At 39.4% G+C, this 11,847-nt stretch overlaps 3 protein-coding genes across 3 annotated transcripts; 2 read left to right on the forward strand and 1 right to left on the reverse strand.

The window, feature by feature from the left end:
* The first annotated feature begins 704 nt into the window (after nucleotides 1-704).
* LOC133838022 (putative uncharacterized protein DDB_G0271606) lies at nucleotides 705-5,000 on the forward strand. Its single transcript, XM_062268944.1, is given in 5 exon segments — nucleotides 705-1,000; nucleotides 2,826-3,211; nucleotides 3,213-3,390; nucleotides 3,478-4,707; nucleotides 4,790-5,000. Coding segments are annotated over 5 exon segments (1,929 nt in total). The 5' UTR covers nucleotides 705-994; the 3' UTR covers nucleotides 4,919-5,000.
* Nucleotides 5,001-9,286: 4,286 nt separating this feature from the next.
* LOC133835562 (DNA-directed RNA polymerases I, II, and III subunit RPABC5) lies at nucleotides 9,287-9,720 on the forward strand. Its single transcript, XM_062265556.1, has 2 exons — nucleotides 9,287-9,474; nucleotides 9,531-9,720. Exons 1-2 carry the CDS (start codon nucleotides 9,380-9,382, stop codon nucleotides 9,637-9,639), a joined length of 204 nt encoding a protein of 67 aa, XP_062121540.1. The 5' UTR covers nucleotides 9,287-9,379; the 3' UTR covers nucleotides 9,640-9,720.
* On the reverse strand, nucleotides 9,671-11,030 carry LOC133835561 (methionine aminopeptidase 1). Its single transcript, XM_062265555.1, has 3 exons — nucleotides 10,795-11,030; nucleotides 9,989-10,729; nucleotides 9,671-9,935 (listed from the first exon to the last, which is right to left on the reverse strand). Exons 1-3 carry the CDS (start codon nucleotides 11,012-11,014, stop codon nucleotides 9,703-9,705), a joined length of 1,194 nt encoding a protein of 397 aa, XP_062121539.1. The 5' UTR covers nucleotides 11,015-11,030; the 3' UTR covers nucleotides 9,671-9,702.
* Nucleotides 11,031-11,847: the final 817 nt, after the last annotated feature.

The following is an 11,847-nucleotide window of genomic DNA, read 5'->3' on the forward strand; positions in this document are numbered from 1 at the left end:
AATTCAAGTATCTTGGCAATTTAAATAGACTTCATTTAGTTCCCATATCAGAAATTTGTTTTAATTAATCATAACTTCTAATAAAAAGATGTGTTATTTAAGCAAATTGTTAGAGTGGTAGATATTGCTTCAGGTTGCAAAAATCCGAATTACTTATATGCATTTTAATAAAGATTTACTTAATATGCATTGAGCCGATAATATATGAGTAGTTGCCTCGCGATTTCACGAAATGCCTTAGACCACTTTTAAAACTGCATTAACTTCAGACCAGAGGCATTAATTGTTCTGTGCGACAATTGTGGACATAGCTTTTTAAGAAATGGAAGGTGCGAGTACTACAAAGACAAGTAAAACTGATCAAGAATTGAAAACACTTTCGATCAGACTATGCGTGCGTGTGTGTATGTCTGGCATTACCAATGCCAAAATTGAGACAGTGAACTTGCAAAGGCATAGACATCGGCATCGGCATCGGCAACAACATCGGCGTTTCATGTAGTGATCGCGTGCTCATTGCGAGCTGAACAAGTTTCTCAAACGGCGCGTCGGCCAGCGACTACGACGCAACGTGAAAGAAAAGCCGATCACTTTCTTTGTGGATGGTCTTCGCTTCCAGTGAGCGACAACATTTCTGCGTACGCTTCCAAGCACAAGCTTCAGCTCTGGCAAAATTAACTATCAAAGTCGGTTAAAGTTGTCAGGTCTCAGTTATCTACGCGACTTGAACCAGTGCAGACTTGGCAGAGTAGCCTCTTTGATTTGAGCGTACTGTTTATTTTTGATAAAGGAAAGCGCAATAGCGCACGTGGACATGAAGTTAATTGATGTGATTATATACTTAATTGCAATTTTAGTCTTCATCTACTTGCTGTTGGAGTAGACCTGCTGACACAGCCCGTCGAAGCTTTCTTTCTGCTTATAAAAGCCGTCCATCATTTAACCACTCATCCAAACTATTGTGTGCTTTTAAATTGCAACAAACTGAAACAATATGAAGGTAAGCAAATCCCATGTTGAGTTTAGTGGTTTCATTTATCGGACATTAACATTAAAACATTAAAGTAGTGCTCCCTGTGGGAACCGAACTAGTTGAAAATTCGTTAGTGTTTTCGCGGCAATTCGATCATACATTGTTGCACTTTTCACTACACAAATTCGAAACTCGCCCACTGACAGTCAACCCTCAACCCTCAACATTCATTACATTAATTTTTCATTGTCATTTTCACATTCATTTTTCATTTCAATGTGGAGTATTATAAAGACAATGCCGCATCTCGTCTTTTTCTATTCAATGGAGTAGCAATTTACAGAGATCGTTTTTTTTTGAATACTTGTTAAATTGCAATTGACGGTCAATTGCAGTTGCGTGCACTTTCATTTACGGATTCAATTGTAACGGCAACAAATTACAATGGGAACACTTGAGTCACTCTGTTTTCGTTGGTTGCATGCAGCTTATTTGCAGCACAACGACAAATGCTTTCTGTGGCATTCACCAAGCCGAGCAAAGTCTACTTATTAGACGATGCAATGCCGTTAAGTTTACCTCAATGTGCAACATAGTGTGGCGGGATAAGCTGAAAACAAAATATTGAACTGCAACACAAATAAAGAATTGGTTGAAAGCTTCCATAAAGGTGCTTTTCCAGCTGGAAAAGTGGGAGAAAAAATTGGGTTAGAAGCGCTAGTTTACGAAGCGCACCATCACAGTTTAGTAGTTGACTTTGATCTTGTATTTCAATACAACTACAGCAAATGTTATTGATGATTAAAAAAATTCAAAACTTGAATTGATCAAAAAATAAAATACAAATACATATGTGCATAAATTATATTAATTACGTCCGCATTGCACTTTCTTTAAACATGTGTCAATTATTTGTAACCGCATAAGTTCAGTCACCAGCTTGGACTGTTAATAGTTATTTTGCAATGGCTACTTACCATTAACCACTAACAACTAACCGTTAGCCACTAACCATTGACCACTGGTCTCTTCATAACGCCAGCAATGACAGCAACGATAGCAAACCGTCCAGTAATTTAGTCTCAATTATACACATACCTACATACTCGTAGTCGTCTACTCACTCGATTAAGCAAATGCAAATGCAGCACGTAATCAAAAAGCACTCTGCATACTGAGAGTACGCTAACCGCATTGTTCCTCGCCACGGTATGCCACCAATTTCACTTGTAGGCATCGAACGCTTGATTGCTGCCTGTCTGTCTGGCTGACTGGCTGGGGAGGTAACGGCACAACATTTCCATTGTCAGAGCCAGTCTGTTTTTGACTCAGTCTATATCTGCGTCACTTCGGCTAGTGAAATTGATTATTGTAACAATTACGAAGCCAAATTGTTGGCATCCCGAGTAATGTACCGCACAGCTCAAAAGCACAACAAAACGGAAAGAAACCAAAAAACAAGACTTCAAAGAATGAAACGAATTCGACTCTTTACTTTCCTGCTAAAGACTGCATTGAATGGTCAGCTCAATTAATTAGACAAACACAACGCACACACATGTTCAGGTGTAATGTAACATATAAGCACTTAACCAATAAAAAGCAGACAACGCGACGTGATAAAATTTTAGAAAACTGTCAATTTATAAAAATTTTGGCCATTTATGACGGTGATTAAAGTCGACTACTTGACGCTCCTTCCTTTCATTCTTTCTCCCTACCCCGCTGACTGTGCCCCTTTGCTTCCCTACATAGCTTAGAAAGTTTTAATTGAATATTCGTTATATAGATATATTATGAAATCCATTAAATTTCCTTAACTATGTGAAAAAAAACACTTTTCCATTGACAGACGTTGCTCCTGCTTTCTTTTTTGCTGGGTCTGGCGATCTGTGAGCCACCCGTGGTCAAAGGTCCCTTAGTTTTCAGCAGCAGCAATTGGCCGCCCAAGCGGGTCCAGCAATTGGGACGTCCTGCGCCCATTGCAGCAGCTAATTCTAAGGGCGGCAAGCAGCGCACATTGGTTGTGCAAATTCGAAGTGATCATCCGGTGCCCCTGGTGCTAAAGGGTCGTGCTGGAGTCCACAGCCATGCCCATCAGCATGTGCTGCCCCATCAGCACGTACATTTACCATCCCACTCGCACTCGCATGCGTACTTGCAGCAATCGCACTTGCACTCCCATTCGCATTCTCCTTCTCTTCCATTGAGTCATGTAAATTTGGTGCGCGGGTCGCGTCCCCTTGAAGCTCACCGCTCCTGTCTATCTGAAGCCTTCGTCTGTTGGCAGTCGCAAACCGCTCAAGATTAAGCTCAACAACTCGAAGCAACACTCGAAGCCCGTCTTTGGATACGAGAAACCCTTTAGGTACGAGAAGCCAACTGCGAACTCCCACACCGAGCTGCAGCACTTGCCGGTAAGTCTGATCTATTAGCGCCCTTTACAATCACACATATGACACGATTACTCCCATCACATGCAACCTGCAACACGCATCCCCCAGCTGGATTCGCACAACAACAATTACAACAACGAGCTCTTTGCACCTATTTACACGGTTCCGGCCCCGAATCTCGCACTGCACCATAACAATCAGCTGGACGATGGTCTTGATACCGCTTACCTACCCCCCCAACCATCCCAAAATCCACCCGCGGAGGTTTACGGACCACCTGACAATGGGCATGTGGACGAAACAAATGACCAAACTATTCGTGATCCCATTTCGGGCTCGCAGAAGTTATTTGCTCCAGATCCAGATCCGTCGTTGCCAACCAACAAGGTTAAGATCGCAACGGAAGCCTTCAATACCCCTAGCAACAACAAGCCGCTCCCTACGGATGTGCAGATCAGTCAACTGCCCGCTCAACCTCTGGTCCAGATTGTTGGAGCCCAAGCAGCTGCACAAACAGTGCCCATTTATCCCATACAGTTGACTCAGCAGGCGACCCAACCCTTCATAGCCGCCGCCGTTCCTGCTGCACATATTCCCATTTACAATCCCACATACTTGGTCACTCAGTCGAATCAGTTGTATACGCAACACAAACAGCAGCTCTTCAAGCCCAGCACAGAGCACGTCGTTGAGACGGGCTATATAAATGCTGACTTGACACAGGAAGTGGCCAGCAATGGACAAATCTTGCAGGCTGCCAAGGATCCGCATCACAACATTCATCCTGTGTTGGATACCGCACCACAATACGCAGCTCTAATCGCAGCTCCATCACTAGGGGAGCCTTCCGAGTCGTACTATGAGACTGCGCCATTCCATTTACCTAATATCGCTCCTGCCGTCGCGTCATCATCAGCATCAGAGGGTGGATTTATAGTATCTAACTACTACGGCAACGCACACGATTCATCACAACTGTTGCAAGCTTACGCCGAGGAGGAAGGAAGGCGTCAGCAGCTAGAGACTCAACAAGCCGCAATTGAGCTGCAGAAGCAGCAAGAACAGCAATATCATTTGGAAGAGTTTAATGCTCAGGCTCAGGCTCAAGCTCAGGCTCAGGCTCAGGCTCAATTACAACAGCAAGAGCAGCAGTTACAAGAGCTGCAGCGACAGCAATACCTTCAAGAACAACAGCAACAGCAACAACTTGAATTCCAGCAAACGCAGCAGGATCCAGCCTCGTCAGCTTTCGAAGAACATCAACGTTTGGTGCAACAGCAACTCGGTAGCAACACACCACTGCGCATATTTGTCCCAGATGAAGAAACGCCTGAAACGGTAATCTATTGATAGCTTTGTACCATATGCCCACATGTATCTATTTACGCCATTAACTTTAATATAATATTCTATTTAACAGCGTCTTCAAAAGCGCTCAGATGATCTTAATAAAGAAACCGTTAAGGATGTGTCCCATGAAGATGATGGCTTAAGGGATTTAATTCCTGTTTCAACTTCCGTCGAAATTGCAGAAGCCAACAGTAAATAGTTGTTTGGTCTTAAAATATTTGTTATACAAAACCAATGTAATCTTAAAGCAACCAGTCGATAGTATAATAAAAAATTATTTATTACATTCTCTAATTTGAAGGAATTATGGGTTTAAATGTGATTTTCAATGACACATCAAGTTAATGGTAAAGCAACAAAGTATGAACGGTTGAATCACGTCAGATTACCAAAAACATGTTCTTTTAAGTATGCCTTGTGCTTTGTTAATTATTTAAGTATGTATATAATTATTTGAAAACAAGGAAATATCATGAACTATTTGGCCTGCAATTTTTATGATCAAATTCCGTACAGTTTTTTAAGAATGGGTTTTCAATTTTGTAAGCCTTCAACATTTCATTACAATAAGGAGTTTTAAGGAGAGTATCAAATAATTAAATTTTAAATAATTTAAGAACGGTACTTTAATATAAAAATACTCAAAAGTTTAAAAACTGCTTTTTGGGTATTTGAGTTTCAAACTACTATTACTTTACCACTGACCATATAATACATAGGATTCACCAACTCTTGAAACAAAACCATATCCTTCGCAACACCATTATTGCGACACCAGAATAGCATCATCTGCATCTCGCGATGAGCTGTTTAGGGGTGAAAAGTAAACAAACTAAGGCAGGAAGAAAAATATCAAAAACAATAGAAACAAATCAACTAAAAATTAACCATTTGATAAATTATAATACACAAACGACATTCAAAAAGTATATATGTATGTATGTATATAAATTTTATTTATTATTCATCAATTGACTCTACTTATTTCTGTTTAAGCAATTCGCAATGCAACAATCATATTTCTAAACATTTTTTTAATTTTTCGACTATTTTTTTTTTAAGAAGTGCAAAAGAGTTTTGCATTCTTATCGATTCTTACTATAAAAGCAAATGAATCTAGTCTATACCATCACCAACGGGGTATTTCACAATTTTCAAATCGATTGCGTGTGAGATATACAATGCACTATGGGCCAAAAGCCCAAATTTGCGGCATAAACTCTAAAACTGGACCTAAGATTCTGAAAATTTGCACAAATATCTAGGAGAGAAAGATAGAATTTCGGAAAAAATTTTGTATCAATTTGACCACGCCTTCCCCCCGCCCCCATATAACCGTCCGTATGAAACACTGGATCTCAGAGACTATAAGAGATTGAGCTATAATTTTTTTTCGACAGCATTTGTTATGTTTGCACGCAGATCAAGTTTGTTTCAAATTTTTGCCACGCCCACTTCCGCCCCCGCAAATCAAAAAAATCGAATAACAAGCCTAATTTTAAAGCTAGAGTTAATTACTATAGTAGTTATGATTCCTGAAAATTTGGTTGCGATCAGATAAAAATTGTAGAAGTTATTAAAAAAACACTTTGAGCAGCGCTGCATGAGAGAACTCATAAACACCTGCAACATGTATTGTTATTTCAAAAACGGGCAAAAACGGGCAAAAACCATTACTAAAAATGGATTCTATAGAGATTTGTTAAAAATATTACATTTTTACCTTTAAGGCACTTGGAGGCACTTAAAATAAAAGCTTCACAGAACACATGTACTTTTGTTAGAATAAGCTAGAACAACACATTTGCAACACATTAGTCAAAACATCAAAAACATTTAGAAATATAGAAAAACGTTTAGTAACTATTAATTTACATACCTTGATCTTTATTTTCCATTAACACACTTTTAACTTTTAATGTTTGGTTCAATTGAATTACGAGCTGCAAGTCGTCAAAATTTTCGCGGGTTTTTTGTCTAAAACTAAACAACACTGAACAGCTGACTTTAAAAGCGCGCAAAAAATTAGGGGTATTCCCAACAAATTTTATCAAAATTTTTTTATATCATATAAGTACTCAAGATACCAAAAAAATAATTAAACAACACTATTTAAAAAAAAAAAAATCATTTATGCCGCATATTTGGGCTTTTGGCCCATAGTGCAATGGTAAAATTTTATAAGCAAAAACAGCGTCATTCCTGGATGCAAGATCCGGCATTTAAAGATTGGTTAACTTTAGATGCAGTGGATAATGAAAAATGTTTTTCATATGTATATTAGAAGCATTAACGCAAAACTTTGCGATTTGCAAGCACATGCCAAGGCAGCCATCTGCTTTTTCACAGGCGAACAAAATAACGTTTGCTACAACTGTCCCTGTGAAAACATGTCAACAAGAGATGACATGGTGTTTGTATGTTGCCACGCATTCATCCGTTGACCATCTAGGATTGTTGTGTGGAAACAATTTTCAGAATGGCAGTGCAATGTAACTTAGCTTTATTATGACCCGAAGAGTTGGCAGCACTACGCTGTGCGCTGCATTCGACTTTCGAAATGAGTCGAAGAAGCTCTGTGGTTCTAATCTGGACTTTTTTTGGGTCCAAATGATAGGTTATTGCTTCAAGTATTGCTGGAGCATCTATGTATTAAATGGTTAGTGGTAAAAAAAACTCACGTTGTTTTCCATACAACATAAAGTGTACAAGATTTTGTATATTGAAATTTTTGCATTTCCGTGTATCTGCTTATCAAACAAAAATATAGGTAATAATTTAACGAAAGCTGAAGGCCTTGTTGCTAGTGCTCGCCGCGATAATTAGCTTTAATATTATTTTGTATTATTGTCAATTTTGTAAAATAAAATAAAAAAAAAATAAACATTTAATAGCCTATTTCCACTGCACCCAAAACCTCGGTTTTCTTTGGTTTTATTCCGTTCAGGCCGAATGTTACGTTCTCCCCATGTAAAAACCCATAAGAAAAAAGTCGGTTTTTCTACGTTCGCGAGCTACGTAGAAATAGCGAACGCACTTTTTGGGTAATTACACGATATTTTGATCGATATGACAACGAAAAAGAGCTTACCACTAAACAAACAGCTGACATTTAAGTGCGCCAAGGTATGAAAATAAAAAAAATACAAATTTTATTTTGCTTATTAAAGCAAATTTTTTATATTTTACATGAGCCAAAACACTCGAAAGCCGTAAATATCGTGGAGTGACATCCACGAGGCTATGTTGTTCGAGTTATGGGAGGAGAAATGTAGTGTCTTTTATGGCCAATCCACGAAGACGCTCCACAAGGATGGCAAACTCCTCCGTATTAATTTGAAAATTATCTTTAAAAAAAAATTTACTGTTTCCTAAAATATAACGCTCCCAAAAACACCCACGCCGTTGTAAAAAGTAAATATATTCATGTAAATATTACATTGCTGCCAGCAAACTGATGGCGATTTCTTTACTATTGGCAATGACCTATACTTCCTCCACATCGATAAAATCTTCATAAAAATCTTGCAATTTAAGAAAATTTTCCATTTTAAAAATGCGCGTGCTGTTTTTTGAATTGTTCGCCAACCCGTGTTTACATTTGAACAGCTGACATTTCAGAGCGGCCATATTGAGAAATTTACCGTTGCCCATATTTTTCGGTTCGTGGCAATGGAAACTCCGAAACGGGACTTTAAACAACGTAAAAAAAACTGAGTGAAGTGGAAATAGGCTATAAGGAACACATTTTTTTCAATAATAGCCTATTTCCACTTCACTCGATTTTTTTTACGTTTTTTAAAGTCCCGTTTCGGGGTTTCCATTGGCACGAACCGAAAAATATGGGCAACGGTAAATTTTTCAATATGGCCGCTCTGAAATGTCAGCTGTTCAAATGTAAACACGAGTTGGCGAACAATTCAAAAAACAGCACGCGCATTTTAAAATGGAAAATTTTCTTAAATTGCAGAATTTTTATGAGGATTTTGACGAAGTGGAGGGAAAATTAACGGAGTATAGAGTATAGGCCATTGCCAATAGTAAAGAAATCGCCCTCAGTTTGGGGCTATGTACATAAGTACATTTGCTGGCAGCAATGTAATATTTACATAAATACGTTTACTTTTAGCAACGGCATGGGCATAGCCACTCCACGATATTGACGGCTTTCGAGCTTATCTAAAATATAAACAATTTTCTTAAAAAGCAAAATAAAATTTTTATTTTCCTATTTTCATGCCTTGGCGCACTTAAATGTCAGCTGTTTGTTTAGTGGTGAGCTCTTTTTCGTTGTCATATCGATCAAAATATCGCGTAATTACCCAAAAAGTGCGTTCGCTATTTCTACGTAGCTCGCGAACGTAGATAAACCGACTTTTTTTCTTATGGGTTTTTACATCGGGCGAACGTAACATTCGGCCTGAACGTGAAAAAAACAAAGAAAACCGAGGTTTTGGGTGTAGTGGAAATAGGCTATAACTCATTCATATGAAAAAATTGTCTGTTAAGAGATATCGATGCATATGACAAAAATATCGATAAAATTATATCGATGCATGCCCATCTCTAGCTAGCACACGGCATGCAAGTAGCACACAACAGTAAAAGATATAATTACTGTACCTCTGATTTACTATAATTAAAACAAATTTATGCCGAAATGATTATACCAATTCGATGCTTTACATGTGGAAAAGTGATTGGAAACAAATGGGAATCCTATCTCGGTTTGCTGCAGGCCGAGTACACAGAAGGGTAAGTTGAATTGTTAGTCAATCGTAAATCATAAAGCCAATTTTATAAATTTTCAGTGATGCTCTAGACGCCTTGGGCTTGAAACGTTATTGTTGTCGACGCATGCTGCTCGGGCACGTGGATCTCATCGAGAAGCTATTGAACTACGCACCCCTTGAGAAGTGATGACTTCGATTTAGAGTTTTGTATTTTAAGAAAAATAAAATAAGGCTTCATAACAAGTCACAACTACAAATTGTCCATAAACCATGGTTGTCCATTGTTGTTCTGACGTTTAGTGAGAATATCACAGCCGTTGTTGGTAACCAACAATGTCTGCTCGAATTGGGCCGAGTAAAGGCCATCGGCTGTAACGGCGGTCCAATCGTCCGGCCAAGATTCAGCCTTCTGAACACCCTCGGATATCATAGGTTCGATGGTAAAGCAGTGTCCAGCTGCCATGACGCCAACGGCCGAGTTCTCTACGAGAATAGTGCTTTAATACAATATATTATTTAGTAACAACGAAACTTACTAGCATAGTGTGGCACATTGGGTGCAGTGTGGAAGACACGATGGATTCCATGGCCACAGTAGCTACGCACCACGCTGAATCCGTGAGGCGCCACATATTTCTGAATAACATTTCCGATCTCACGATAGCGGACGCCGGGACGCACTAGCTCAATCGCCTTGGCCAACGATTCGTACGTAATACGCACTAGTTTCTTATGCTTTTCGGAGACATCGCCCACAAAGAACGTTTCGTTGAGATCGCCATGAAAGCCGTGGTGGTAAACGGTTACATCGATGTTGCAGATGTCGCCATTCTGCAGCGGCCGTTTGTCCGGTATACCGTGGCAAATCACCTCGTTAACACTCGTGCAACACGACTTGGGAAAGTTGTAATAGTTGAGGGGCGATGGGTAGCAATCCCGCTCAATAGCCGCCTCGTGGACTAAGCGATCTAACTCATCCGTTGTAGTGCCCACCTCAATGCCTTTGGCGCCCTCATCCAGACACTCCCGTCCCAGGCGTCCGGCGACTCGCATTGCTTCGATCTCATCGTCATCCAGCACCTTGATTGTCGTTCCACGCAACGCCTCCTCCGACAGTGACCTTCCAGATGGGTGATCGGCGTAATCGGGTCGCTGTATGGCATCGGGTACAATCCTCTTAGGGGTCTGTTGGAAGGGTCGCAGATTACCGGTGAAACGGAAATGAGGCCACGGATTATAGACGCCATTATCCTCGACTCTTGGCTTTCCCACGCCAGCTGGAATATACATTCTTCACGGTTATGCTCTGATTACATGGGTAATGCATTGAGAATCAACTTACTGGCCAGAGCATGGATCGCTTTGTGTTCTTTCCAAAACCCTTTGAAGCATGCCTGCGAACAGAAGAAGGAGCCCTTGATGCCCAACTTGAGGCAAGTGGGGCACTGAAGTGTCGCCTCCTTATCGCAATTCGTTGATTCGCATTTTTGAGTCATTTCAGCTGCTGAACAAATTTTCTTAAAAAAAAGTTCCAAATTTAGAAATTCGAAGGCAACGCACATGCAACAACGGCGTTAAATAAATATAAAACCAATTTTGATAGCAGCTTATCGATATTTAATTCAAATATCGATATCTACTTTGATTTTATGCAATTACTTGAAAGTATTATATTACGTTCACCCCATGTAAAACCCTATAATATCCCGTTTCCACCTCGGTTCTTTTCTGTAGAGGTCGAATGTTACGTTCGCCCCATGTAAAAACCCATAAAAAAAAACTCGGCTCTTCTACGTTCGCGAGCTACATGAAAGTATCGATAATGAACGTAGAAATATCAAACGCACGTTTTTTGGTAATCCCGCGATATTTTATCGATATGACATCTGAAAAGAGCTCACCAATCAACAAACTGCTGACAATTAAGTGCGCCAAATAGAAATAAAAAAATGTATTTTGCATTTTAGAACAAATCTCCAAATCGTGGGTAGCATTCACGAAGAAATGTTGTTTGAGTTGTGTGGGGAAAATTTGACGGCATTGACGTCTGCGCAAAAAACTTACACACATAATGTGAAAAGTAAATATTAGCCGCCAGCAGTTCTACTTACAAATGGCCTATCTTAAATTAAATCTTGTTCCACCTTCTCCAAATATTTGTGAATATATTGAAATTTAAAAAAGTTTTCCATTTTACAAATGGGCGTACTGTTTTTTAAATTGTTCGCCAACTTTTGCGACGTAAAACTCGTTTGGCATATTTTTAAAATAAGTTTGCGGTCACACTAGTAGCCAGCTATTCCGTACTTTTAAATTTTTAAAATAGTTACATCAATAGTGTCATCGATGTTTCCTCATTAGTTACCTTTGGCAAACACTATACCAAAAAGTAATT

The sequence above is a fragment of the Drosophila sulfurigaster genome, chromosome 2R (assembly GCF_023558435.1).
Source record: "Drosophila sulfurigaster albostrigata strain 15112-1811.04 chromosome 2R, ASM2355843v2, whole genome shotgun sequence".
In the NCBI taxonomy this organism is placed as follows: Eukaryota; Metazoa; Arthropoda; class Insecta; order Diptera; family Drosophilidae; genus Drosophila; species Drosophila sulfurigaster.

Excerpts from the sequence above, each read along its gene's own strand:
- LOC133835562 (XM_062265556.1), top strand. The coding sequence starts at position 9,380 with ATGATTATACCAATTCGATGCTTTACATGTGGAAAAGTGATTGGAAAC. Across the intron at positions 9,475-9,530 it reads CAGGCCGAGTACACAGAAGG|TGATGCTCTAGACGCCTTGG; the intron begins GTAAGTTGAATT and ends ATAAATTTTCAG.
- LOC133835561 (XM_062265555.1), bottom strand. The coding sequence starts at position 11,014 with ATGTGCGTTGCCTTCGAATTTCTAAATTTGGAACTTTTTTTTAAGAAA. Across the intron at positions 10,730-10,794 it reads AGCGATCCATGCTCTGGCCA|CTGGCGTGGGAAAGCCAAGA; the intron begins GTAAGTTGATTC and ends TGTATATTCCAG. Across the intron at positions 9,936-9,988 it reads CAATGTGCCACACTATGCTA|AGAACTCGGCCGTTGGCGTC; the intron begins GTAAGTTTCGTT and ends CTATTCTCGTAG.